Source organism: Alexandromys fortis, unplaced genomic scaffold (assembly GCF_014885135.2).
Source record: "Alexandromys fortis isolate MF-2015 unplaced genomic scaffold, M_Fortis_MF-2015_v1.1 scaffold_91, whole genome shotgun sequence".
Classification (NCBI taxonomy): Eukaryota; Metazoa; Chordata; class Mammalia; order Rodentia; family Cricetidae; genus Alexandromys; species Alexandromys fortis.
Window position 1 is genome coordinate 6,225,041 of NW_026067968.1, and position 26,478 is coordinate 6,251,518.

Below are 26,478 nucleotides of genomic sequence, written 5' to 3' on the forward strand. Positions count from 1 at the left end.
CTTTCCCTGCCTGGCTTTGACAAGTAACACTGAACTTGTTACAGATGGGTATATGCAGAGGCTGGTTCCTGGCTTCATCAGCCCTCCTTGTAGGCTAGTGTGTTCTTGTCCGGAGGCACAATGTCTGCACCTCTGTTCGGTCACTAGAGTCTGCAAGATGCTTCTGTTCTAACTTTGTCATGTACTCTTCCTTGAATAACTGAAATGTTTCTGCATTGTTGTGTCAGTAGTTCCCTCATTGAGTATTTGCTTACCTAAGAGACAGTTCAAATAGTAAATAGGAAAATACATGCCTGAGTCTTTATTTCTGTAAGTTCTCAGCCATATGGTTCTACTATCACTTGTATGTAACCAGTTGTTTCTTGTAAATTGAATCGTATTTCAGGTCTGCTTAGAGATAGTCAGATGCCATTTCTGGCCAGCAGAGCTTCCTGATTGCTAGGCACAGTGTTTGGTCCGTGACAAAGGCTGCCCTCCTTACTTTCTGGTCTCTTTAGGTGTTCTCCACTCATCTTGAAGCTTCTTTATTGCCACCTGCAGCTGCCTGCTTTTTCTCAGCAGCTCTGATTTCCTTTGTAGGAAGTGGGATCTTGGGGCTATGGGCACTCATGATGTGGGAGCTTGGTCTTTTTTCCTCTCATGCTGAAAATCTTGGTTCCTAAAAGACTTAGCATATTCACTCAGCTGTTTTAACCTGTTCAAGTGTGTGGTTGTTTTAAATAACAATACCAGCAGCAACAGAAGACCTAGCTAAGATGAGCTATATTCCCTTGCCACATCATCAACTGGTTAGATAGTTAATGCACGTGTTTCACTGTTTTTTAAGGGAAGAGGGTCTTTATTTTATTTGTATTGTGATTTTACAAAACCTTTTCATGATTCCAAGTCACAATTAAATACTTTTCAAAAATCTGAGCTTCTATTCCTAATTCTTCACAATGACCAAAAGATAGATATCTACAGTTTCTCATCGTTTTCCAGAGTTGGAGAGGAAGAGCTGTTTTCTTTCTTAGCCCCACGCCCTCCCTAGGTGTGGCAGTGTCAAGTGTTCAGTGAAGAGAGGGGCAGAAGATTTGAATTAGAACTGGAGCAGAGTTTAAACCCAGCAGAAAAGGGAGAGTCTAAGGGAGAATGGAAGGAGGAATGAAAGTTGCCAACTGCAAATACCACATTTTATCCTAAAGTTTTAAACATTTTAAGCTCTACTTAATGTAGCCGTAATGTTTTTTGCTCTTTGAATCCATTTTTCTGTAAAGGTAACGCTCTAGGTAAGGGAATCACAGCCCCCTCTCTCTCCTCTCACCTCACTCTTGTAGCCAGGCAGAACCTCCCCTGAAAAGATCTTGTCTGCTGCCTGACACCTACACAGTGGCTTGAGCTTTGGGTCCTGCTCCTACCTTTCTGTCTAGAAGTCAGGACTCCAGCTATGGGCCACGGGAGCTGTTGTGGGGAGGCTGCTTGTTTGTTCCCAGCTGCTCAGCCCAAAAATAACCATATAGAAACTGTATTAATTAAATCACTGCTTGACCTATTAGGTCTAGCTTCTTATTGGCTAGCTCTTACATTTTAATTTAACCCATTTCTACTAATTTGTGTATCACCACATGGCTGTGGCTTATCCCCAAGATTCTATCCAGTGTCTGTCTCTGGCTGGACTCCATGGCTTCTCCTGACTCTGCCTTCTTTCTCCCAGCATTCAGTTTAATTTTCCCCACCTAGCTTTATTCTGCCTTATCACAGGCCAAGGAAGTTTTTTTATTCATTAACCAATAAAGGCAACACATCAACAGGTCTGCATCTAAGAGGTGCTTTAGAACTCCTAAGTTGTAGCCTGGAGAGATGGTTTAACAGCTAAGAATACTGATCACTCTTAGAGACGATCTGGTTTTGGTTCCCAGCACTAACAATATTCAGTGAACAATCACCTGTAACTCTAGCTCCAGGAGCTCCAGTGCCATCTTCTTGCCTCCCTGAGCGCCATGTATGTGGAGCACATATAGGTGAGATAAAACACTCATACATAAAAGATAAAAAAATAAATAAATCTTAAAATAGTCTTACTTATATGAACCAAAGGCGTAATGCAGAGCTAAATGTAACTGCTATTTTCTTATAGTTGTAAACTATTATCTGTAATTTAGTTTTTTGCTCCTGTCAGTTTGCGTGGGTTGGTCTGTTGAACCAGGACTTTTAATAATGTTGTTAAGTTGAGTGAGTTAGAGGTGTGGAAACAGACCTCAGGATGTGTTTATGAGCATGTTTCCAGAAAGACTTACTAGAAGACCACCATGTGTATAGACTGCATTACTTCATGGGCTGAGGTAGTAGAATATATAGAAAAGGAGAAAGTGAGCTGAGCACCAGCACTCGTCTCTCTGCTACCTGACTGCAGATGCCATGTGACCAGCGCCACCTGCTCCTGCTGCCATGCCTTCCCCACCATTTTGAACTGCAAGCTCAAACTTGAGCTAAAATCAACCCTTCCTTCCTTCAGTTGCTTTGGTCGTAACAGTAACAGAACAGCCACAGGTAGTGAAACATGGGTGTTTATGCTCTGCTCACATGTTCATATGATCTTCACTCCTGTGCTCTGCAGTAGGGGCCATTTTCTTTGTTTATCTGATGCTTCCTTTTTTTTTTTTTTTTTTTTTTTTTGGTTTTCCCCGGACTTTCCAGTTCTTTGGAACACTCTTTTGTCAGCAAATGTACTTTTGTTTCTAGTTTCTAAGCTTCAGAATTAAAATGAAGCGAAATCACAGGAGTACAGACCTTATGCTGAAGTTACAAGTGTGAAGTCATTGTCTATTCTTCTGTATGAGACATGAAAGCCAAGCATCCACAGTAGCTGGCTGGAATCTGTAAAGCTATGTCCTCCTATAGAGGACATAGATATGGTGGGTAATATATGGCCATCAGGTACAGTAGATTTTTCCCCTGAAATTATAGCAGATAGTGAAGAATAAAGCACTAAGTCTGCTTGAAGAACAGCATAGAAGCATAGAGTCTTACAGTATAGCAGTACAAGGATGCAGACTTCGGGGCTGCTGCTTATGCTCACTACTGGCCTTGGTTCCTCTTCAGGGTCCTGTTGTATATGAGCGATAAGTCCATATTCTAGACATGCAATTGCCTTCACTGTAACTCCTTGTCTAGGGGTGCCATCTTCTGTTTAGTTAAAGCTAACTCTTCATATGTTGTAAGAAAACATTCTTTTCCCACTTGATTTCCAGGAGGATGGAAGCTGAAGTGTCAGTGGTAGCCTGGGTTTCTATCATGTGGGTGATCTACCATATTATGCAGATTTGTATATGTTCAGTTTCTGGGCATTGGAAACTCCATGTTGCTTTCCCAGTTCAGTCTGTTAAATGTTAATTGACAGAACCCTAAAAGTTGCTTCAAACACCATTCTTTATCCCTTTGACTGAAACAGCATTATAACATGAATAATAAAAACCCAGAGACAGATATCAGAGTTCAAAATGAAGATCAGAAAAGCAAAGTGGCTAGCCACTACCTCAGACCAAAATGGGAGATCCTGCCTCCACAAATCCTCAGACTGAGACTGAGCCTGAGCCTGAAACCTGTCTCCTTCCATCCTATATTCTTCTCTAGTACTGGGATTAAAGGTGTGTGTCATTGCTGCCTGGTCTGTATGGTAGACTAGTGTGGCTGCTTTGCCCTCTGCTCTTCAGGTAAGCGTTATTTATTAAAACACAAATAATATACTACTATATATCATAAGCTTTCTTCAATAGGATTATAAATATAGAATTTCATTAGCTTATGATTGCTAAATCTAAATTTTAGGACAGAGGTATACTGTGTCTATAACCGTGCAAAAATAAGTGAAATTAAAGTATTTCTATCCAATTGTGACATCTATTCAAGTTTTTACAGTCTTCTGTTTGGAGAGGTTTTAAAGACTAATATTGCTATTTTTTTCTCATGATAGTGCATAACTTAAAGGTGGGACATGGGAATTTCTGACCCACCAGGATGGATGCAGCTGTCTTAACTTAGGAGCCCCTGCCCTCTTTTCCCCCGAGACAGAATTTTATTGCAATTTTTTATTATTTATTAAAAAATAAAGCTCAGATGTAAATACTAAAAATATACATCTGAGAGAATGCAAGCAGCCACAACATACCACCACTGTCCACTTCCCGGCTTGAAGGCCTGCACACCCCATCCCCCTACCCTGCCCGCTTCTGATGTGGGATTTCTCTCTGTATGCTATGAATACCATTGGTTGGTAAGAATCTGCTTTGGCCTGTTACAGCGCAGAATAGGGCAAGGTGGGAATTCCAGGCAGATATAGGAGGAGAAAGTATGTGGAATCAGGGAGATGCCATATGGCACCAGACAGAACCTTACCAGTAGACCACAACCACATGGCAGTACACAGATTAATAGAAATGTGTTAATTTAAGATATAAGAGCTAGCCAATAAGAAGCATGAGCTACTGGCCAAACAGTATTGCATATAATATAGTTACTGTGTGATTATTTCAGGTCTGGGCAACTGGGAACGAACAACAGCGTCTGCCTACACGCATCTTCCTCCAAGGGCCTTTCTTTCCCTTCTCCCAAGTCCACCAGGGAACTCCATTCAGGCCATCTGAATATGAACTCCACATCTCTAACCAGTGCCTAATTCTGTTGAACATCAGACCATAAGACACACCAAATTCTTATAACATTTCCCTGTTTTTGTCTAACTGAAAAAGAAAGGTTCTGATTCTAACAATGTAAAACTATATACAATAAGAATGATTGCCAGGTTGTGGTGGTGTGCACTTTTAATCCCAGCATTCTGGAGACAGAGACAGGCAGTTTTCTGTGAGTTTGAGGCCTGCCTGGTCTACAGAGTGAGGATTAGGACAGGCTCCAAAGCTAAGGAGAAACCCTTTCTCAAAAAAAAAAAAAAAAAAAAAAAAAACATACGAAAAAAAGAAAAAGAAAACATATTATCAGGTATTGTCTAAATACTAAATAGAAAGGAAAGGTATTAACCTTAACAAAATGAAACTATATCCAGCAAGAACAGTATCAAGTAAGAGATACAGTCACAGTTGTATTTGGCAAATTTTGAGAAAATACTCCATTAACTGTCCTCTCCACATGAATGCAATGTTTCATAATGAATTTGCTTTCTACCATGATTAAGGAGAACTGTACCTGTAGCTATCTAGTCCTCAACCCCACCAAAGACCTGAGAAAGATATACCATTACCTGAATAAACAGAAAGTACAGAACAAGCAACTTCCAAAATTGTAAGAAATGACAAACAGCTGGCTGCCTCAGCAGTTACTGCAATGTTGAGGTATCCAACTTTGGATTACAGGCATAGAATATCTGGCATACTTTTCTGAGAAGCAGAAAATTTTAAGGACTATCCTACCATTTCTTGGCAAAGTTCAGCAGTCACTTTTTGTTTGGATAGCATACTGTCAGCAGTCAAGGAAAGGATAGTTTCTTGCCCAAATGTCTAGCTTTTACCACAAAGAGAGTAAACTCCATACAGAGGTTCTTCAATGCCCAACATCCTTTTTTTTTTTCCTTTTTTTTTTAAAATGTGGATTGGTGCTGCTAGGAGCAGATTTGTCTTGTCAAGAAAAGCCTTATGTTATTAAAACATTTTAAATGTCATATTTAGTATGTCTTTGAAGTGTTTAAAGATCACCCGTGTGTGTGTGTGTGTGTGTGGGTGTGTATTTTATATACAACCATTGCCTGGCTGATTTTTTTTTTTTTAACAAAGATTGACTTCATCTGTAAATAGAAAAAGGCTAATTCACAATGCAAAAGCGTAAAAGTGAAATCAGCATCCATAGATGGATGGATACGAAATATGGTTGATTTTGAATCTCATATTCATGATGATACTTGGATAGGAGAAATGATTTGTAAAAAATTTAAGAAAAATCAAAATGTTAGGTGTTTTAACTGTGATAAACAAGGTCATCTAAAAAGGGATTGTAGGCAAGGTGTTTCTAGAAACTTTTTGTTTGTTTTGTTTTAAGAGATAATCCAAACAGAAGGCTTTAGCTTTCTAGAGTATGCAGAAAGTGTGGCAAAGGTTGACACTGGACAAATGAATGCAGTTCAACAAGGGACAAGCAAGGTAACCGTTTGCCATTAGTAAATTACTTGTGGGGGTAGCTCTTGTAGGCCCCACGTTAAATTTGGTTCAATCATTCCCTGTCAGCATGGGGGAAACTCCTTCACAGACCAAATAATAGACCTAATGCCTGTTGTTAAAATCCATACTGCTCTGGATGACAGAACAGCCTCAGTAGGTAAGATTTTCAGGACAGACCATAAAGTATTTTGCCAGATTTCTATAAATGACCAAAGACTAAAGCAAAAAGTATGGATAAATGCTATTGTAATTGAAGGTTTAGTTGCCCTGTCCCTATGCATATACTCATGCACACACATGGTGGGATATGATGTTGAGGGTGTACTTGCCGTGGCACATGTGTGAAGGTCAGAGGACAGCTAGAGGGAGTCAGTTCTCCTACTATCTAGGTCTCAGGGATCAAACTTAGTTGTCAGATTTTCTTTTTTTCTTTTTGGCAAATGTCTTTATCCACTGAGCATCCCTACTCCATAGTTTTGAAAACAGGGTCTTGTATAGCCTCAGACATGCTAGGTAGCCAATGAGCTCCATTTCTAACTAACTGTCTTCCCTGTTTTGAGGTCACAGAAGGCTTTTGTTTTAGTTGTGGTCAAGAGCAGAGGAAGCAGTTTCTCCTACTCACAGGTAGCCTGGCAGAAATGCAGAGATCTGTAACTCCAGGTGTTAATGAAGCTGCAGATGGACAGTCTTGTGCTGCCTGTGGAAGTGTGTACATCTTCCAGGAGAACTCTTTGGAATTATGAAGCTGACCATTTCTGCTTCCTGCCCACCAGCTTTCTCTTCACTTCTAACAGTTCAGGGCTAAGAGTATCAGTTTCCATAAGAGCAAAACCAGGTTTTAGAGATCTCGTGCGCTTTTTATCACATGGCCTTTGTTTTGTTTGTTTGTTTGTTTGTTTGAGAGGGTTTCTCTGTAGCTTTGGAACTTGTCCTGGAACTAGCTCTTTGACCAGGCTGGCCTTGAACTCACAGAGATCCACTAGCCTCTGCCCCCAATACTGGGATTAAAGGCACAAGCCACCAAGCCCAACTCAGGGTTTCTTTGGGTAGCTCTGGCTGTCCTGGAACTCACTTTGTAGACCATCATTCTGACTTTAATGCCTTAAAAAACTAGGCTGCTGTCTATATTTGACCTGAAGACTGTATTTGCCAATCCTGGAACCCTAGTCTGGGGTATATGCCCTAGAGGAATTTGTCAAGTGCCTCAAAAGAAATGAGACAGGATGTTTGGAATTGACTGTGCAGAATGTAGGAACTGGAGCACCATTGATAAGTAACCATTACTGTGGCAGCAAGACAAAGTGCATCCCACAGTAAAAATGGAAAATTTTTATAATGCTGGTGATAGAGTATTGATGAGAAGAGAAATGTGAACTAGATATGGTAGCTCACGCCTATAACCCCAGCATTTCAGAAGTAGAGGCAGGAATATTAAGGACTCAAGGTCATCCTCAGCTGCATATTAAGCTTGAGGCCAGCCTGAACTCTGTGAGTCTGTGTCTGAATAAAATAAGCAAGGGGTCTGGAGAGTTGGCTGCTCTTGCAGAGACCCTGGTTTGATTCCCAGCATCCATATGGTAGTTCACAACTGTCTATCTAGAATTGTAGTTTCAGGGATCCAACACTTTTCCTCTGGGTACCAGACACGCAGAGATATATATGTAGGCAAAATATCCATACACATAAAACAAACATTTTAAAGTATAAATGCTAGTAAGAGACTTAGGAACAGAAAGTTCAGGTGATATTTGCATTTTAAGAGAGGTGGGAGGATCCTGGCGGTGGTGGCCAGAGGCAGGTGGATCTTCGTGAGTTCGAGGCCAGCCTGTTCTACAGAGCAAGTTCCAGGACAGCCAGGACTACGCAGAGAAAACCTGTCATGGAAAAAAAAAAAAAAGAGGTGGGAGGATACGAGGAAAGAGCAGTACATTGACTCTAACTGAAGTCGTCACTTCATGGCTCTGTGTATTTTGCACATGATCACAATATGTGTCTGGTATCACATGGTCCATTAATTCTAAGCAAAGGAAAGATCCTACCTAGAGAGGTTTTAGAACCTACACTTATCCTCCCAAGCAGTGTCTTCAACAGGGTTGACCACTAGGGAGGGACAATGAAGATCAGCTGCTAACCTCCAACTCAGCCCTGCCGCTCTTAGACTAATACCAGAGTCCTCATTGCTGAGCTGAATTGAGTCTTATTCTTTCTCAGAATTTGTCTGCTCTAGATCTCTTACATTTCCACATGGGTTTTAAGACTATCCTATTAACTTATGTGCTAAAAAGCACAGAGGATGAGTCAGGGCTTTGCCCAAGCTCCTTCCCTCTTATGAAGGAGCTCCTCTAGTCTGTGGTTCAGTTAACTTTAGTGCATGTTTGAACATTGCCGCTGTGAACGGAACATCTTGAAAGAAGCTCTCTGAAGCAGACTCAACAAAATATTATGAATTGGAAACTGGGAAAGGTGCTGGAATAAATATTCTGAGCAGGATTATCAGGGTGTTATTCAGCCTCTGAGAGTGTATTGAGTTGCTGATACTGAGTGTTCCGTGAGAAACCAGACTCCCCTAATTGGGCTAGAGAGCATGGTCTTTTTAAATTAATCTATCTGTCTTTCTTTCTCTTTCTTCCTTCCGTTTTTCCTTCCGAGACAGGGTTTCTCTGTGTAGCTTTGGAACCTGTCCTGGAGCTCACTCAGACCAGGCTGGCCTCGAACTCACAGACTGAGTTCCTCTGTTGCTAGGATTAAAGGCTTGCACCACCACCGCCCAGCTAGTCTTTTTAAGTCTTTTGACTTAAGTTTATTGCCTGTAGAAAGAAGCACAGTTACTATACCCATTTTGTGTATTTAATTAAGAATACAGCTAGACATTTTGTTAGCTTTGCAATTAAAAAACACGTGCCATGCATGACAGATAACACATACCTTTAATCCCAGTGCTGCATACACACAGCAGTACATGGAAGCCATTGAGATGGCTCGGTGGAGTGGGTAAGGGCTATTGCTGCCAGACTTGCTGACTGAAGTTTGATTCCTGAGACTTACATAATGGACAGAGAGAACGGACTCTTGTAATTATCATCTCACGTGCATGCATATATATGCCATAGCATACACTCACTGCCCCTCAGCTCCCCTTATAAACCAGTGTAATTTAACAAACTATGTGCCAGGTGATAGCCACGCACACCTTTAATCCCAGCACTCAGGAAGCAGAGGCGGGTGAAGCTTTGTAAGTTCGAGGCTGGCCTTGTCTACAAAGTGAGTTCCAGGATACCCAAGGTTGTTATACAGAGGAAGCCTGTCTCAAAAAAAAAGGAAGGAAGGAAAAGAAAATGAAAACTCCTGTAGCATGTCATCTTTGTATTGTCAGTGCCCTGTGGAGAAACTTGTTCACGCTATTTACAAGTAAAAAAGTAAATTTTGACTATCAGTGTTAAGCTGTGTTGTGAAATTCAGAAGATAGCAGCATGAGTGAAGCTCAACAAAATGTATAGAATAATTAATAATAATAATAATTCAGGCTTTCACGTGCTGACGAGAATTCTTCAGGATAAATTGTTGGAAAGAAATGAAAACAATGACTTAATTTAGATGTTTGACATGGCTTGTGGAGGGAGGGATGGCTGTTTGCCTCCTGTGTGCTGTCTGCGTCGAATTCCTCACCTAAGCATGAGAGGAAACTACCTGCTGAGTAGCTCTGCCTTCGGGTCGGGCTTCTTCCTGTCTTATTTGTTTGTTTTCTGAGATTATGGACTGTTGCAATAAAAATGAGAATCTTGTGCCCCTCATGGCAAGCACGGTCCTCAGCTTGCAGCACTGTCTAGCTTTGGCATTAAGGTAAATGTAACCTGCTGTATCTATTAGGTATCACAAGCTAATCAAATTTTAATTGCATTATTTTGAGTAAATTATTTTTATTAGTTTACATCAAGATTTTATGTTAAGATGCGAAATTTACTCCGTTTAAAGTACAAGCCCAGTGACTTTAGTCTACGGTTAGGGTGACTAACTTTAGTCTACAGTTAGCAGCACTCTCTAATTTCAGGATATTCTTACCTTCCCACCAAGAAGCCCCATTCCTCTAGCAGTGCCTCTGCCACATTCTTCTTCCCTCACTCCTACAGCACTGGTCCCCACTTGTCTGGGCTCTGTCCTGGACACTCAAGCCCAGGTGGTTTTCTCAAGCTCTCATGGCTAGTAAGTATGCAGCACACAGACCTGCTGTGCCCATCCTGTGGTTTCTCTTTCCTGAAGCTGCTTCCTTCACACCCACTGAGCCTTAGAATGACTGTGTGAGGGATATGGATCAGTTGTCAGTGGCCTACTGTGGCCCTGGAGTTGTTGAGGGGGGTGAGTCCTCACAGACCTGCCTCCAGCTATTCAGTGCCTTTTGTAACAGACTGCTGCAAGGCTCTAGTTGATGAACTAGGTATAGCTTTTTTTTTTTTTTAAATCTGTTTCCTTTTCTTTGGCATTCTACAAAAACAAAGACCTGCAGTTGTAGTCTTTTCTTATTTATATAGAGCATATCATTCTATAGGAAAAGAAAGATTACTCATCATTAGCTGGGTCTCTTGGTGTGGTTTAAATAAGGGTGGCTCCATAGACACAAATATTTGGATGCTTAGGGAGTAGCATTAGGAGGTGTGGCCTTGTTGGACAAAGCAAGTCACTGGGGGTGGTCTTTGGGGTTTTAAGTGCCAAGCCAGATGCAGTGGTTCTCTTCCTGCTGCTGCCTTTGGATCCAGATGTAAAACTCTCAGCTACCTTTCTCCAGCACCATGTCTGCCTGTGTACCGCCAGGATGATAATGGACTAAACCTTTGAACTATAAGCCAGCCCCAATTAAATGTTTTTTTTCTTACAAAGTTGCTGTGGTCATGGTGTCTCATCACAGCAATAGAAACCCCAACTTAGAAATAGGAATTTAGTTACCCTCATTTCTCGTCATGAGACCCTACTGAACACAGCTTCCCAAGCACTGTAGAGCAGAGCACCACACTGAAATTTGGTTTTTACATTGCACAGAATTAGAATTGTTTGTTCCTGAAGTCAGCTCGACATAGAAGTCGTTTGAGGTGAGTTTCTCAGACTTCATCTTTCTAGTAGTGCAGCAGGTACATACTGAGCACTCACTACCTGTCAAGGCACTGTTCTCAGTACCTGGGGTCATCAGTCAGTCAGCTGAAGATACCCAATCCCAGTCCTTGTCCAAGTCTGCTGTTCCCCAGTCTGAAGTGCCATGGGACAAGCACATAGGGTTGCTTGGAGCTCCTTTAGAAGAAGGGGAGGTACACTGTGAGATTGGACTGTGCAGGGATACTGAGCACTCCAGGGGCACAGAATGGTTGGTGGTGGGCAGCCAGTGAGCTCCCTGCAGATCTTCATTCAGTCCAGGCCACTTTCACACATAGGTCAGAAAAGTAAGCTGTCATTCTTGTGAACAGGCTTCTCAATGGCAGACTGCAAGCAGTCACTGACCCCTTGAAGTCATCTTGAAAACTTACTGGTACACATCTGTGGTTTCATACAAGGCCACAGCAGCATTCTCTTTTATTAAAGCTTACCCAGGTGTGGCTAAACAATCAGTTCATTAATTTTTCTGCTGCTGACAGCCATTTTTATACATCTCTAGTCATGAAAAATTTGTTCTTCTCAGAACGAACAGCAGAAAACAGTACATGAGCAGGACTTAGGGGAAGAGGAAGACTCGGCTCTGCCCCAGACTTCTGAAGACTTGTATCTGTTCTGTGCCTCTGGGATGTGGGGGTTCCCGGTCCTAGCTCATAACTCTGAGTCTCACACTGACATGAGAAGTAAGGGGAGTCCTGGGAGTAGATGCTCCAAATATTGTGAGTTGACAGGATCTGTCCCATCTGAGTTTAGAGGGTTTTGTTTTTATGGTTTTTGTTTTTGAAATGGTTCTCATGGATCCCAAACTGGCTTCATACTCACTGTGGAGCAGAGGATAACCTTAATCCACTGATCCTCCAGCCTTTCTAGCACCAAAACACATTTGATACTAGGGATCCAATCCAGGCCAATTCTCTACCCACTGAATTATATGCTTGCCCATTCAAACTCACACTTTTTTTAAATAGCAAAGATAAATAGTGCAAGAACAGGATGCATTTTTAAGGGAACTGGTAACTTTTGGAAGCACCTGTTTACTTAGCAGATATATGGCATGGTGTGGGAAAGAACTGGGAGTGGGAGATAGAAAAATACATTTTGTGTTTCAGAGGCCACCACAGGCTTCTTTCTGCAGGTCTTTTCTGACCTTCTTTGCTGTGGTGCACAGGGGACAGGACTCATGGGCTATGCAAGCTGAGCTAAGCATATCAGTGCCTGTGTGCTAGAGCTACCCAGAAAGGTCTGAGAGAGGTTGGGTGTGGCAAACCCCTAAGAAATGTCTCTGAGGAACTTTACAGTGTTACTAATAGATATGATTGTCCATCATTCAAAGTTTCTTGTTATAAAACTTCACACTGATTGTGGGATATCTACAAAGGAAAGAGAAGCCAGCCTTTTTACCACCATCTGGACCCATTCCATCTGTGCTGGACTACTGGAGGTGCTGTCACTGTTGGTGTGTGGTATTGATGCTGGCTATAATTTCCATTAAAGACACTGCTTTGTGTTCTTGATTAGTTTTGCTTACTTGACTTCAAGGCTCAACTGACAAGAGCTGCCTATCCTGAGATCTGTGTGGCTGAATTGGGGAGTGCTCTCATTGTCCATCATGGGACTTGCAGGTGGAAGGCAGAGAAACTGGTAACCTGTGGAAAGTGAACCTGTGCAGGGTCTGAGAGACATATCCAGTCCCATGTCCCTCTGCCAGGCCTGACCTGAGCATCTCTATGCCTGCCTGAATCTCAGCCTCCCAAAGAGACCCTACTCTGTGCTCCTCATAGGCTCCATGTGACAGTATCATGGCTCTGTGGTGTGGGGGCTTACTCAGGTAAACAGAGGGCAGAAACAAGGGCCCTACATCCTGTAGGCACACTCACACATGGCTCGTATGGGCTAGAAACACCTCGCTTACAGTAAATACCACTGCTGGAACACGAGGTGGTGGACTAGCCACTGGCCCACTTTGGCTTTATCACAGTCTGGTGGGAGTTATGGTCAGGGACTTAACTAGAAAATAAAATTGGCCAAGAACGGCTGTTGCTAAGACTGGAGGGGTGGGTGGCTCAGTGGTTAAGAGTGCCTACTGCTCTTGCAGAAGACCCAAGTTTGATTACAGCTATTTCTAACTCCAGCTCCATGGGATCTGATGCCTTTTGCTTCCAAGGGCACCTGCACAGACATGTATGTCTCCATGTGTAGATGTTACACACACCATTAAAAACAAAATAAATCTTAGCAGTAACAATGGCTGCTACTTCGGGCAAATCATTGGAATGAAGTTTTGGCACAGAAAAATATTTTGTGTATTTTAAGGAATTTTGGAAATACAGTTTACGAAGTCTTTTTCCTCAACAATTATTTGAATAGCAGTGTTAACGGTGCTATCTGGATAATGTAAAGAAGGAAGCCATGTGGTCTGTCTTGCTCCATGGCAGACTAAGGCTGGGAAGGAGTCTGCTGTACTCTTTAAATGCTGGAAGTATGACCTTGGGCACTTTTGCTTTTCTCAGTCATGTTTGTTAGGCCTTCTCAAAGGATGAAGGGGATGATGGACACTTATCATTACTTCTCTCCTGGCAGAATTTCTTTTTCCTAAGATGGAGTCAAGCAAAAAGCTGGATGCTGCTGGAGCCCTGCAGCCCAACCCACCTCTCAAACTGCAGCCTGATCGCAGTGCAGGGTCAGTGCTCGTGCCAGAGCAAGGCGGCTACAAGGAGAAGTTTGTGAAGGCAGTGGAAGACAAGTATAAGTGTGAGAAGTGCCGCCTGGTGCTGTGCAACCCGAAGCAGACTGAGTGTGGGCACCGGTTTTGTGAGAGCTGCATGGCTGCCCTGCTCAGGTGGGTGCTGCATATGTCTTCAGGCTACCTGGCCAGGGCAGCTATACCTATCTTCACCTGTTTCTCTCGAAACCGGGAATGCTTTTAAGTCCAACTTCAGAGGCCTTTAGGGAAACGCGGGGAGATCTCATGTCTGAGTCTTCTGAAGCCTCTGTACCTTGCCCTACCTGCCTCACATTCCACCCCCAGGCCTCTTTCCTGAAGTCTCCTATATGGTGTCAGCACTCTGTCCACAAAGCCTTGAGCCCCCATCTGTGTTGCTGTATTGTGCTCAAGAAGTTCATGTTTATGGTGGTGATGCCAAATGATCATAAGTCCTTAAAATAGAAGCCACTGTAGAGGAAGGTAGGGTCACATGGAGCACAAACAGGTGTAAGTTTGCCTAAGAGGTACACATAGAGCTTGTACCAAGACCTTAGAAGCTCATGAGCTTTGTGGGCTGCTGTGGTAAAATCACAAGGGCAGATTGGAGTTAAAAAGGACAGAACTTGAATTGGCTAGGGAAGAACTTCATCCTGTAGCTATTGTGTATTTGCCAGGCATTGTGCTTGGCCCTCGGGTCCCTACAGGACATACTACTACACCATCAGTACTCTCAGGACACATTAGCTTTAAAGGCCCACCCTCTTCCCAACTGCCCACTCCCCCCTGGGTGTCTGAAATCAAGACCAAGCCCAGTAGCCAGTTTCCTGTGTGCCCCTCGCCCTCATCGCATCCCTTTGCCTGCTGAGAGTGGAAGGACCATAGTTGAACTTGGGGTGTCCTAAGGGATAGAGGCAGTTCCCCTGTGCAGGTGCCACTGGCATTTTTATACACAGTGAACTTGTCTGTAGCCCAAGACCAGAATATCAGAAGGACTTCAGTACCTGTGAGTGCTCTTTCCAGAGGGTCCTCTCTGAGACTCAGTACGACACCAGTAGGACATGTCACTTCATGTTCTTTAAGTTTTTCCAGTGGGACTGAGCTATTGAATGTAATAGCTTCCTTTTGAAAAATTACCATTTTTTAAAAGTTTGGTTCTTTTTCTACTGTGGATTCCTGTTTAAGTTATGTTTTCCATAGTGTCCTGGAGCTCTGCCTGTTGCTGCGAGCTAGAGCAGGTCTGACTGCAAAGGAAGGCATTCTGTGTGCCCACTGAGCCTGAGGGAAGGAGGGACTGCGCCTCTAACATGCTTACTTTGTTTCCTTCAGCTCCTCTAGTCCAAAATGTACAGCGTGCCAAGAAAGCATCATCAAAGACAAGGTACTCATATCTATTTTATTTCCTTTCTTCAGACAGAGGCTTACTGTGTAGTCCAGGGCCCCAAACCTAATGATCTTGCCCCAGCTTCTGAGTGCAGGGGTGTGCAACCATGCTTGGCTTCTTGGGTGGTTGATACATTTCACATAGCTTGCGTTTAGTGCTCTGGAATTTAGCTTAAATTTATTTATTTATTATTGAGGGGCGGTGCGTGTATGCTATAATGTTTATGTAGAGGTCAGAAAACAACTTTATGGGATTCTTTCCTTTTATCTTTAATTGGATCCTAGAGATCAAATTCGGGTTGCCAGGTTTGCACAGAAAATAATTGACCTTTTTAAATGAGACACCTTTTTACATAGTTTTTGTACAGTGCGTTGAGATTCAGTTTTATTTCATTGTTTTTCTTTGTTCCTTTGGTTGGGTCTCAAATTCACGGAGATCTGCGTGCATTGCCACTTCCCAGCTATTTCGCCCTTTTTTGGTTTTTTTTTTTGTTTTTTTGTTTTTTTTGTTTTTTTGTTTTTTTGTTTTTCGAGACAGGGTTTCTCTGTGGCTTTGGAGCCTGTCCTGGCACTAGCTCTGTAGATCAGGCTGGTCTCGAACTCACAGAGATCCGCCTACCTCTGCCTCCCGAGTGCTGGGATTAAAGGCGTGTGCCACCATCCCCCTGCTATTTCTCCCTTTTAAGTGGTGCACACCTTTGATCACAGTACTTAAGAGGCAAGTGGGTCTCTGCGAATTCAAGGTCAGCCTCCTCTACATAGCAAGCTCCAGGACAGCAAGAACTACACAATAAAGAGACTGTCTCCAAAAAAAAGTTAATATTTTTCTGGGGAGGTGAGGATGGGAGTCTGGCTTAAGCTAGCCTTGAATTCACTTAGTATCTGAGGTCCTGTCTCCATCTCCCAAGTTCTGAGATTACAGATGTGTGCTCCCACACCTAGTTTATGCAGTACTGAGGCACATCTCAGGGCTTCAAGTATTCTTTGCAAGCACAGCACCAACTGAGTTAGATCTCTGGGTCCCTTGGGTTTTGTGTTTGGGGTTTTTTGTTTTGTTTTGTTTTTGAGACAGGGTTGTACTATGCAGCCCTGGCTGGCTTTGAGCTCGTAGAGATCTATGTCTACCCGCTTTTGCTTATATGTGGCAAGTCCCTTGGTTTTTTTTTTTTAATATATATATATATTTATTTATTTATTATTATGTATACAATATTCTGTCTGTATGCCTGCAGGCCAGAAGAGGGCACCAGACCCCATTACAGATGGCTGTGAGCCACCATGTGGTTGCTGGGAATTGAACTCAGGACCTTTGGAAGAGCAGGCAATGCTCTTAACTGCTGAGCCATCTCTTCAGCCCCCCCCCCTTGTTTTTTTTTCCCCTCCCTCACTCCCTTCCTTCTTTCCTTTCTTCTTCCATCCATCCTTCTTTCTTTTCTTTCTTCTGTTTTGTTTTTGGGGACTTGTAGCCATCCAGTGTAACATATCCTGGCCTGAAACTCATGGCAGTCCTCCTGCCTCAGACTCCTAGGATTGCAGGCATGTGCCATAATACTCAACACTTAGTTTTGACAGTGGTGCAGCAGACTCCAAGGCCTGACGTGTGTTATGTGAGTGCCTGGTAAGACTAGGTATAGGGCACCATTCAGACACATGTGTCCATCTTCTCTTACAATTCCTGCAAGGCACTCTCCCCTGAGCCAGTCCCACCTCTGTACTCCATGGGAAGGAGTGTGAGGAGTGCTGAAGTGCCTGTTACGGTGGTGGCTGGCTGTGGTCAGATCATTGCTGTCCTGGTAACTTTCTTCTCATGCAGTTTACACTCAACTTGGACGCTAGCTTTTACCTTCAAACATGCCAGTGGGGAGTGTGGGCTTTGAATTTGTCCTTGCTCCCCGTCACTAGTGTCTTGAAGTGCTGAGACAGTGAATGAGATCACTGTACAGTTAGAGAGTGGGTACCACTGAGGCTCTCCCCTGTCTTCTTCCTGGACCCAATCTCTCTCCTTTTCTCTTGCACATGGCCACCCACATAATACTAAGCCTTTCCAAGCACATTTGTAGCTTGAACCAACTAACTCTTAAGGACTTAAGTGTCGATAAAAATGTGTATGATTCCAATATTCTGATTAATGAGCCTAACAGTTTTTAATGTAGGCAATTAAATCCAACAGTAAGAGCCTTGCTCTGGGATTTCCTGTCAAAAGCATTTGCAAGTGCCAGACTTGTTGGTCAGGGCAGCCCAGCTGAGGCAGCTGGCCACAGGGCCCCTGAGCTCTAGGGAGAAGGGTCTCTAATGGAACTTGTTCTGGATAGTTAGAAAGGGAGTTAGCCAACCCTCCCTGCTTTTCTTAGCTCATTAGCATATCTCTGCTGCTGAAGACTCTAGCCACTTGTCAGTCACTTACCCAACTCTTCTCCTCTCTTCTTTTCTCTTCTCTCATCTCCTCTCCCCTCTCCTCTTTCCCTCCTTCTGTCTCTCCCTCCCTCCCTTACTTTTTTTCTTTTGCGAGACAAGGTTTCTCTGTGTAGCCCAGTCTGTCCAAGAACTCACTCTGTAGACCAGGCTGGCCTTGAACTCAGAGCCGCCTGCCTCTTCCTGCTGGGGTTAAGGCATACGCCACCAAGCCTGGCTTTTACCCCATTCTTTTTCCTAACATGGCAGTGGGCCTACCTTGTTCACATGTATTGACAATTGTGACTGAGAGAAAGAAGTTAAAGCCACAAGTTAAGGTGACTGTTTTTAGTATCTGTTTCATTTACAGTTATGATCCTTATTTCTCTCCTCCCCTTCGCTTCCCTTCTCTTCTCTTTTTTTCCTGAAACAGGTTCTCTACATAGTCCCTGCAGTCCTGGAGCTCAGTGTGTGGACCAGGCTGACCTCAAGCACACCTCTTGCCTCTGTCTCCCAAGTGTTGTGATTAGAGGGGTGCACTACCACTCAGGGCTTCCATCTTAGTTTTTGAAAGAGGATCTGTTACTGACCCCTAGAGCATTCTGATTGGGTAGAATAGCTGGCCCTTAAGCTCCAAATCCTGTCTCTGCCTCCCCAGCACTGGGTTTATAGGTACATACCAACATGCTTGAATCTATGTAGGTGTCAGCATCCCAACTCATGCTTGTACAAAAGCACAGGGATGGCTGAGTCACCTCGTTTTTAAACTTCACCAGCTACTGATTCTGTCTCTGCCTGGAAGTTTGGAGAGGGCATATTAAGTGCCCTGTCTTCCTATCACAGATATTGACAGCGGGGAGTTGTTTCAGAAATGCCTGAGGATCAAGATTCTGAAGACTCTTGTTAGAGACAGATTGCTTGTTTTCTACAGGCAAATAAAATTAAAGGCAAGCAGGAGGTCCATTTCCAGGAAAATAGTTCAGTACTAGCTCATCCTTGTGGCACATATTTAAAGCTAATTTGGGGCTAAGATGTGGCTCTGTGGTGGAGTGTTTCCTTAGCTTGCGCAAGGGCCTGGGAGTCCTTCCTCTCTGGAGAAAAAAAAAAAAGGCATGATTTGGAAAAAACTGAGTAACAAGCAGCATACACTAAGAAGGAACCAAAATTATTTCACAAGTTGTCTCAAAACATTATGTCCACAACTGTTGGTCTGATTCTGACAAGCTTTTTGTATACCATGTTGAATTACCGGCCTGTCGCCACATCCTTTGGCAGGCAGTGCGCTTCCAGGACCATCTACTGCTTATTGGCTGGGAGGGTGAGCCTGCCCTGTCCTGAGGCTGTGTCAGTACTCAAGGACCATAATGCTCCAAAATGCCTTTACCCAACATGCCTTCTGATTTACTTAATAAAAGGTAGTGGCTAAAGTTATAGGAATTAAATGGTGTCTCTTAGTGGGGCCGGCTCCTTCATTGTACTTACAGAAATTAAGACGGTCCTTCATGCTTCCTGAGGCCCACTTAAGAGTTGCTCTTAGCATTTTTAGAGTGGTTTTTACCTTGTCCAATGGCAACATATGAAGATTAAGAAGTTAATCCTCTAACTACTTTTCAATTCAGGTGTTTAAAGATAATTGCTGTAAGAGAGAGATCCTGGCCCTTCAGATCTACTGTCGGAATGAAGGCAGAGGTTGTGCAGAGCAGCTGACTCTGGGGCATCTGCTGGTGAGTACCCAAGTGACCCCAGAACCAGAGGCGTGCCTGACCAGGGCGGCGGAACACAGTGTGCACCATAGTGCTCTGGTTACTGCATTCTTTTCAGACGAAACCTTGTAAGAGAGTGTCCAGTCCCTGGAACATAAAGTGCCATTTCTCATGACCTAGCGAATTGTCATCCTCTGCTCTACTTAGAATAAAGAGATTGGAGTTGGGTTTTAATTTTTTTAAAAGCTTATTGTCATTTGATAGTTTGATACACATATACAAGGTTGTCTTGATCATATTCAACCCCAGGACCTTTGTCAATTCTTTTTTTTTTTAATATTTTTTATGGTTTATTTAACTTTATTTTATGTGCATTGGTGTAAAGGTGTCAGATCCCCTGCAACTGGATCTTCAGACAGCTGTGAGCTGCCATGTGGGTGCTGGGAATTGAACCCACGTCCTCTGGAAGAGCAGTTAGTGCTCTTAACCACTGAGCTATCTCTCCAACCCCCAGGTTTTAATTTTTAAGGAGACTTTATAACTTTACTTCTATCATGAAATTTCATGTAACTTAAGGTTTTTTTTTTAATTTGTGTATTTTATTCAGAGTGAATAATTGAATAAGAATAAAGGATTTAAAGGATTCGTGTGTTCTCTGTGTGTGTGTATGTATGTGGTGGTGGTGGTGGTGGTTTTGTGGGAGGAGAGGTTAACACAAGTTTTATTCTATAGTCCAGGGTGTGTGTGTTTGTGTAGTTTTTGACACTGGTTTTGATATACATATACATGTATATGTATGTATACTACATATATACATGTAAACACACAGACAACACATAAATTACACACACAATTACACACACACATGTATATATCAGTTACACACACACACAGTTCAGGCTAACTTTGAACTCAGGATCCTCCTGTTCCCCTGTCTCAGCCAGTTCTGCTAGTATGACAGCTCAGGTCTACATCATCACATCTGGCTAAAATAGTTCTTAACAGAGACACCCCATTCTCCAGTTCTGGTAACAGAGAGAACGAGTGCATGGTCCCTTACTCACATATGTGTTGAGGAAATATAAGGTACATACAGTGAGTCTGTGTCTCTTGTGCTTGCCGTTCTGCTGCATAGAACTGTCCCTGTTGCAGGGTCATAGCATCTGCAAGACCTCATTATATGGCAGTTACAGTCTGCCGTTTCACACTTAGTTTTTGCCAGTTAAGAACTTTGGTTTGTTCTACAGGTGCACCTAAAAAATGAATGCCAGTTTGAGGAGCTTCCCTGTCTTCGTGCCGACTGCAAAGAAAAAGTATTGAGGAAAGACTTGCGGGACCATGTGGAAAAGGCCTGTAAATACCGAGAGGCCACATGCAATCACTGCAAGAGTCAAGTTCCCATGATCACACTGCAGGTGCGATGTTGCCTGTTCATGTCCCTTCTGCTCAGCTCAGGTGCACTTCCTCTGCAGAGATGACGATTCTAACAAGGATAAAAAGAAAGGATTAAATAGCAATTTTCATCTAACTTTATTTCAGAGTAAAGCTGTATTTGTTTTGCCTATTTTGATTTATATAATTAACACTTTCCGTTGCCTTGATTGACTCACTTGAGATGTCAAAAAAATGAAGATCGATGATTCAAAAAAGGTAGAATTTGTAACTTGTCCCAAAGAATAGTCTCAAATTTTGATGGAGTGCTTATCTTCTCACAGCTGTATGACACAGCCATCACTTACAACAGGCTCGTTTATCCTGCAGTATCACAGGCAGCTGTGTCTCGGGAGAGACGAGGGTTCAGATGTTTTCCTGCCTTTTTGTTTTGGCATGGTCTGTTCTGTGTATGCAATGGAATCATCATTTCTGTGTGAAAGATGAGACATTGAGGGTAGAGGACCAACTTGAAAAATGGTCATTCATCAAGCAATCTTTAGTTGTGTGCCTACTGTATACCATGCCATTCCAGGACATGGACTGCTTGCAGGTTGATCAGGAGAACTGGGATCCTGGCCAGGTATTGCTGTGAGGCCAGCAGGAAGGGACTACTCTTGGTGGTGATGCCAGGGTCATCAGAAGGGGGACTGTTGGGGTACAGCCATGGTACAAGGGCCATTGCTGAGTTTTTAGTGTCTGTCATGTAACATGTCATGGCCACCATGTTAGGAGAATCTCCTGTCCTATGACATGAGATGTGTTCTGCTCTGCTCTCTCGGTATTCACTCCCATCACTAGTCAAGCCTGAGTCTGGGCGTCATTTTATCTGAACATCTTTTTCTTCTAGAATACCATAGTCATTTCCAGTTACTAAAAGCTTTCGAGGACTATATCTTCTCCTTTGGAAAATAGCATTAGAATGTGTCATAATTGAGCATTTCATCTAGTAACAAACTTCCAATGAGTGACACACGGTCCAGGCTGTACACATGTTAATACACTGCTGTCAAAGTTACACTTTGCTCCTTGCAGAGATCACTTACTTGAGAGTAGAACCAAGTAGTTTTCCTTTGAGAAGGAACTGAAAACATGCTGGTTAGATACCACATAAGCAGCCACCTCTGAACAGCAGGCGAGGCTGTAAGTCAGGAGAGCACATGGTTAACCATGTGTTGATGGCAAAGGGGCTGACTTGAAATTTCTCTCCTTAGTGTGCAGTCTGAGAAAGGAGATATACAGGTATATATACAGTTAAATTCCTGTCGTATGGAAAGTACTGTGACCATCATGTATACAAAACACCAATAAGGGAGGGCCAGGAAAGGCCAGTGAAGAAGCAGCGCTTATTTCATTTGAATTTTTAATCGGCAGCCACAGATGGAAGGCAGTTTGAGATCTGAATTTCGCAAAGAAATGACTGTTCATTGTAAATCTCTGGAGGCCTTCATGGTGGACACTGGCTGCAGGCTTCTTTAACAGTGTTACTAGTGTGTTCTGCTGTTGCTTTCATTTTGTTTTATGTTACTCAGGATAAAACTCAGGGCCTCACAGACCACTTTTTTTTTTTTTTTAAATCTTTTTTTAAGACACGGTCTGGCATTCCCTGAAAGTACCACTCATTTAGGCTGGCCTTAAATTTGGCATCCTCCCACCTTGGCCTTCTCAGTAATCACCAGCATGTGGCACCCCATTGGCCTTTCACTTTCATTTTTGTTTTGAAATAGGTTCTTTTATAAAAGCCCAGGTTGATCTTAAATTTACTGGCTACCTGAGGATCACCTTGAACTCCTGCTCTGTCTCTGTTGAGGTGGCTGTTCCCGAGTCCTTGCCTCTCTAAGGATGCAGTCATGAGAGTGAATGCTTGTCCTTATTAATTAATGACAGCTGCAGATCCAATAAGGTCCCATTTACGTGGGCAGTATTGTGGGAGGGCACTGTTCAGTCAGTATTATGGGTTGAAGTCCTGAACAGGCAATTCAATAAAAAGAACTATCCATGATTAATAAGAGGAAACACACCAGTTCACAATGCCTGAGCTGCAGGGCTCCCCACATTATACCCCTTCCATTAGACTCATAGATTAAAAAGCGTGATAGAATTGGTAAAGTGCAGGAATATGCTTTCTTGTGATAATGACATTTCAGATTGGGGTCAGGTTATTGGAAAGCAGTTTGACAACAGTTCAGCATCCTTTGATGCTTTTAAAACCTTCCTGCCAGGCAGCGGTGGTGCACGCCTTTAATCCCAACACTCAGGAGGCAGAGGCAGGTGCATCTTTGTGAATTTGAGGCCAACCTGGTCTATACAGAGCGAGTTCTAGGACAACCAGGGCTACACATAGAAATCCTGTCTCCTGATACTCTTTCATGAGTGTGCAAAAGTACACACAAAGATACTGGGTGTTCTGCCTCATTGAGCTCCCAGTCATCCTGCCGGCTCCTCCTCCCCTCCTCCTCAGCCCTACTTTCCCTTACCTTCTCCAGTGCTATCTTGGTTTTTTTCTCTCCATGATGCTTATTTGATGAGGCACAGGCAGGTGTCCAGCCCAGAGAATGAAGATGGGAGTGTGTGAGTTCAGAGAGCATAGAGACTATGGTTCCTTTACCATCTCAGAGTCCCTGCCTTGCTCTGTAGACTAGTGACCTTGGCTCTTGGGAGAGTACTGTGGCCCTACTTGATTCACAAGGCTAGTTACTGGGTTTCCTCTGAAATGTGCAGAATGCCTTTACTTTGTGATTCTTAAAAACTCCAGATCCATGCAAACCCCACATGCAGGGTCCTTGAGCAAGCTGTTCCTTGAGGGAGAGCTATGACCAGATTCTCTCTGTCCAGCTTTTCTAGTCAGTATGGAACGATAATAGACCTGCTTACCATATACCATATTCAGAGGGGCTCTGAGACAGTAGACCTGCTTACCACATACCTATCCAGAGGGGCTCTGAGATCCAGCTCAGGAGCAGAGCAGCTTAAACTTGTACGGTTCACACCTAGAAGGCCCAGACTTTTAAATTCCCACGAGATTGAGCCTGGTGCCCTCCTCAGGTCAGTGTCCTCTGTTAAACAATTACTTCCAGCCAGTTGGTGGTGGCTCACAACGTTAATCCCAGCACTTGGGAAGCAGAGACAGGCTGAACTCTGTGAGTTCAGGGCCAGACTGGTCTACACGGCTAGTTCCAGGACAGCCAGGGCTGGTACACAGAAAAACCCTATCTCGAAAAAACAAACAAAAACAATAAATAAATAAATGGCAGGTGCTTCCCTTCTATGGGGTACTGTTTTGGCCCTATACCTGCCTAGCTAGACTGAAAAGTGCTGGAACAAGAGCCATGGTCCGTTAATCTACCTAAAGACAAATGTCACTGAAGGCCAAGGAACTAGAAAACCTACTGAGACCTGGAAGTGTCCCAGGACCCTGGAAGAACTGCTGAGCAACCTTACTCAGCAGTAGTTGCTGTACTGGCACTTCTGTCTCTGCCTTTGCTTTTCTTGGGCCCTTGGGTTTGATAACCTCAACGGGCCCTTGCATTTTTATGTACAGGTGCCCCTCACGTTGAGATTAACAGTTCTAATCATACCATTTCAATAGGGCCTAGACCAAAATTGATCCGTACTTGTGCACTAAAGATAATGTAGACAAAATTTCAGGACAGCATCCTGGAGGCTATTAGAGAGATATCTTGTCCAGACTCCAGACTGAAAGGACAGAGGAAAATCTGAGCATGGGCATTTGACCAGCCCCACATTGTCCATAGGACCCTCCACCTGAGATCTGTTGGGGAGGGAGCTGGCATTAGGATGTCACCATCATTGTACTCCACAACTTCTCTCTGGGTCACATCTGACCTGATGTCACAAGGTCCTAGACACTCATGCTATGATGAGTGTGACGTGGTAATGGTGGGCATAATTTCCTTTGCGTCTCCGTTGGAGAGCTGTGGACACTGAGATAGATGAGCTTTGCTGACCCACACTTGAAGCACTTCCTTTTTCTTTGTAGAAACACGAAGACAATGATTGTCCCTGTGTGGTGGTGTCTTGCCCTCATAAGTGCAGCGTCCAGACTCTTCTGAGAAGTGAGGTAAGGCACAGCCAGGGCTCAGGCAAAGCCCTGTGACATTGGGTCCCATGTACTGTAGGCCCCACTCTTCCTGAGTCAAGGGCATCTATATAGTCCTCATTAATGGTCGACTGTGGTAATGTGTGTAACAAGAAAGACAAAACCAACAGGAAGTTTTTGGGAGTCAGAAGCAAACAACAGAAAGCTACAAAAAGGTAAATTCAGGATTAAAAAGACTAAGAATTGAAAAAAAAGTGAAGAATCTACAAATGTAAGTACAGATGGTTCTTCAAGTTTTTTAAAGCACTGTTTTTAAATCTGGACTGAATTCTTGTAAGATTGCCTCAAAAAAGTGAATTTAGACCTTCTAAAACCATTTGGCCACCTCATGGGCAGGGGCAGTGCTGGAGGGGTGTAGATACTGAGTGGAGGGGCATCCACATTTGAGACCATCCCTAAGGGCACATGTGAGGAATCCCAGCAACTGTACATTGCACTCTGCCCAGGTACTTCTGTAAGATGGGTAGATTTTATCATTAATTTTATTTGATCTGTCCTATGGATAGATCCACGTGGAAAATTCTAGGGATCCTAACACTTTTACATATGACCTGACCTGGAGCCCCATAGTTGCTTAGTATCTGAGGCTCTGATCTTTGGACCGTCTTGAGGCTTCTTCAGCAGCCTGGCAATTGGAGGAAGGCAGCCTAGAAACCCTAGTTCATGTGGGCCTAGTGCTAGGGGCTCTAGGAGATCTGGGAAGATCCTGAGAGCCATGCTCACCTAGGTATATCCTGCCAGGACAATGGTGGGTAAGGTTGGTGTCAGGCCTCTGGGAGGACCTCGGGGAAGCACAAGTAAATTCTCCATGCTGGACCACTGGAAGATCCTTCTGTTAACATCTGGAGAGTCTAACTGCTAAGATGATCCCCAGAATTTATAAGCCTCACTTCAATTCTGTCTGCTCAGAGCTCTGAATTAAGATGAAAAATAGCCTCACTGGAACCAAGAGAAAGGAGCTGTGGGCTGTGCATTAGTCTCGCTTCTGTTCCACAGCTCCTGTAAATTCTTGAGGGCTCCAAGTGTACTTATAATAAAAATGGGTTAGGAAAGGGTAGGACAGTGAGTTTATAGTAGAAATAGCTTGTCAGAACAGTGTGCCCTGGTTGTAGCATTAGAAGTGTTAGCTGGTCATGATTGTAATTGTAACAGTGGCCCTGAAAGAATGTCACACCTTAAAATTTTAAACTGGCCCACGTTGACCTGCCTGTGGGGCCTTCTGTGTACTTCCTCCGAGTCCAGCCCAGAGTCCAGTCCTGGCTGAGCTCAGGGAAACTGCAAGCACGCTAGGCTGCTGCTCTTTATGACAGCCTAACTAAGGGGCCCTTTTCGGTATGGTTGGTTGTGGTGGGGGCCTCAAGGCCCTTTTCCAGGTTGCCTATCTTCAGAGCTGTTGTGAAAGGGTCGATGAACAGAGGAAGAACGGATCCTTGTTTGTCCTTCATTCCTAAATACTGAACATAGAAAATA

The 26,478-nt window shown here is 43.5% G+C and overlaps 1 protein-coding gene across 4 annotated transcripts in view; it reads left to right on the forward strand.

Annotated features, from left to right (window-relative positions):
- Traf3 (TNF receptor associated factor 3) overlaps positions 1 to 26,478 on the forward strand; it is a 100,416-nt gene that overhangs the window by 55,828 nt on the left and 18,110 nt on the right. For all 4 annotated transcript variants that reach the window (XM_050154710.1, XM_050154711.1, XM_050154709.1 and 1 more), the window contains 5 exons: positions 13,860 to 14,118; positions 15,310 to 15,361; positions 19,374 to 19,478; positions 20,705 to 20,872; positions 24,889 to 24,969. In XM_050154710.1, the coding sequence (XP_050010667.1) occupies positions 13,877 to 14,118; positions 15,310 to 15,361; positions 19,374 to 19,478; positions 20,705 to 20,872; positions 24,889 to 24,969 (648 nt within the window). In that variant the 5' untranslated portion in view covers positions 13,860 to 13,876. The remainder of the gene's footprint in view (positions 1 to 13,859; positions 14,119 to 15,309; positions 15,362 to 19,373; positions 19,479 to 20,704; positions 20,873 to 24,888; positions 24,970 to 26,478) is intronic.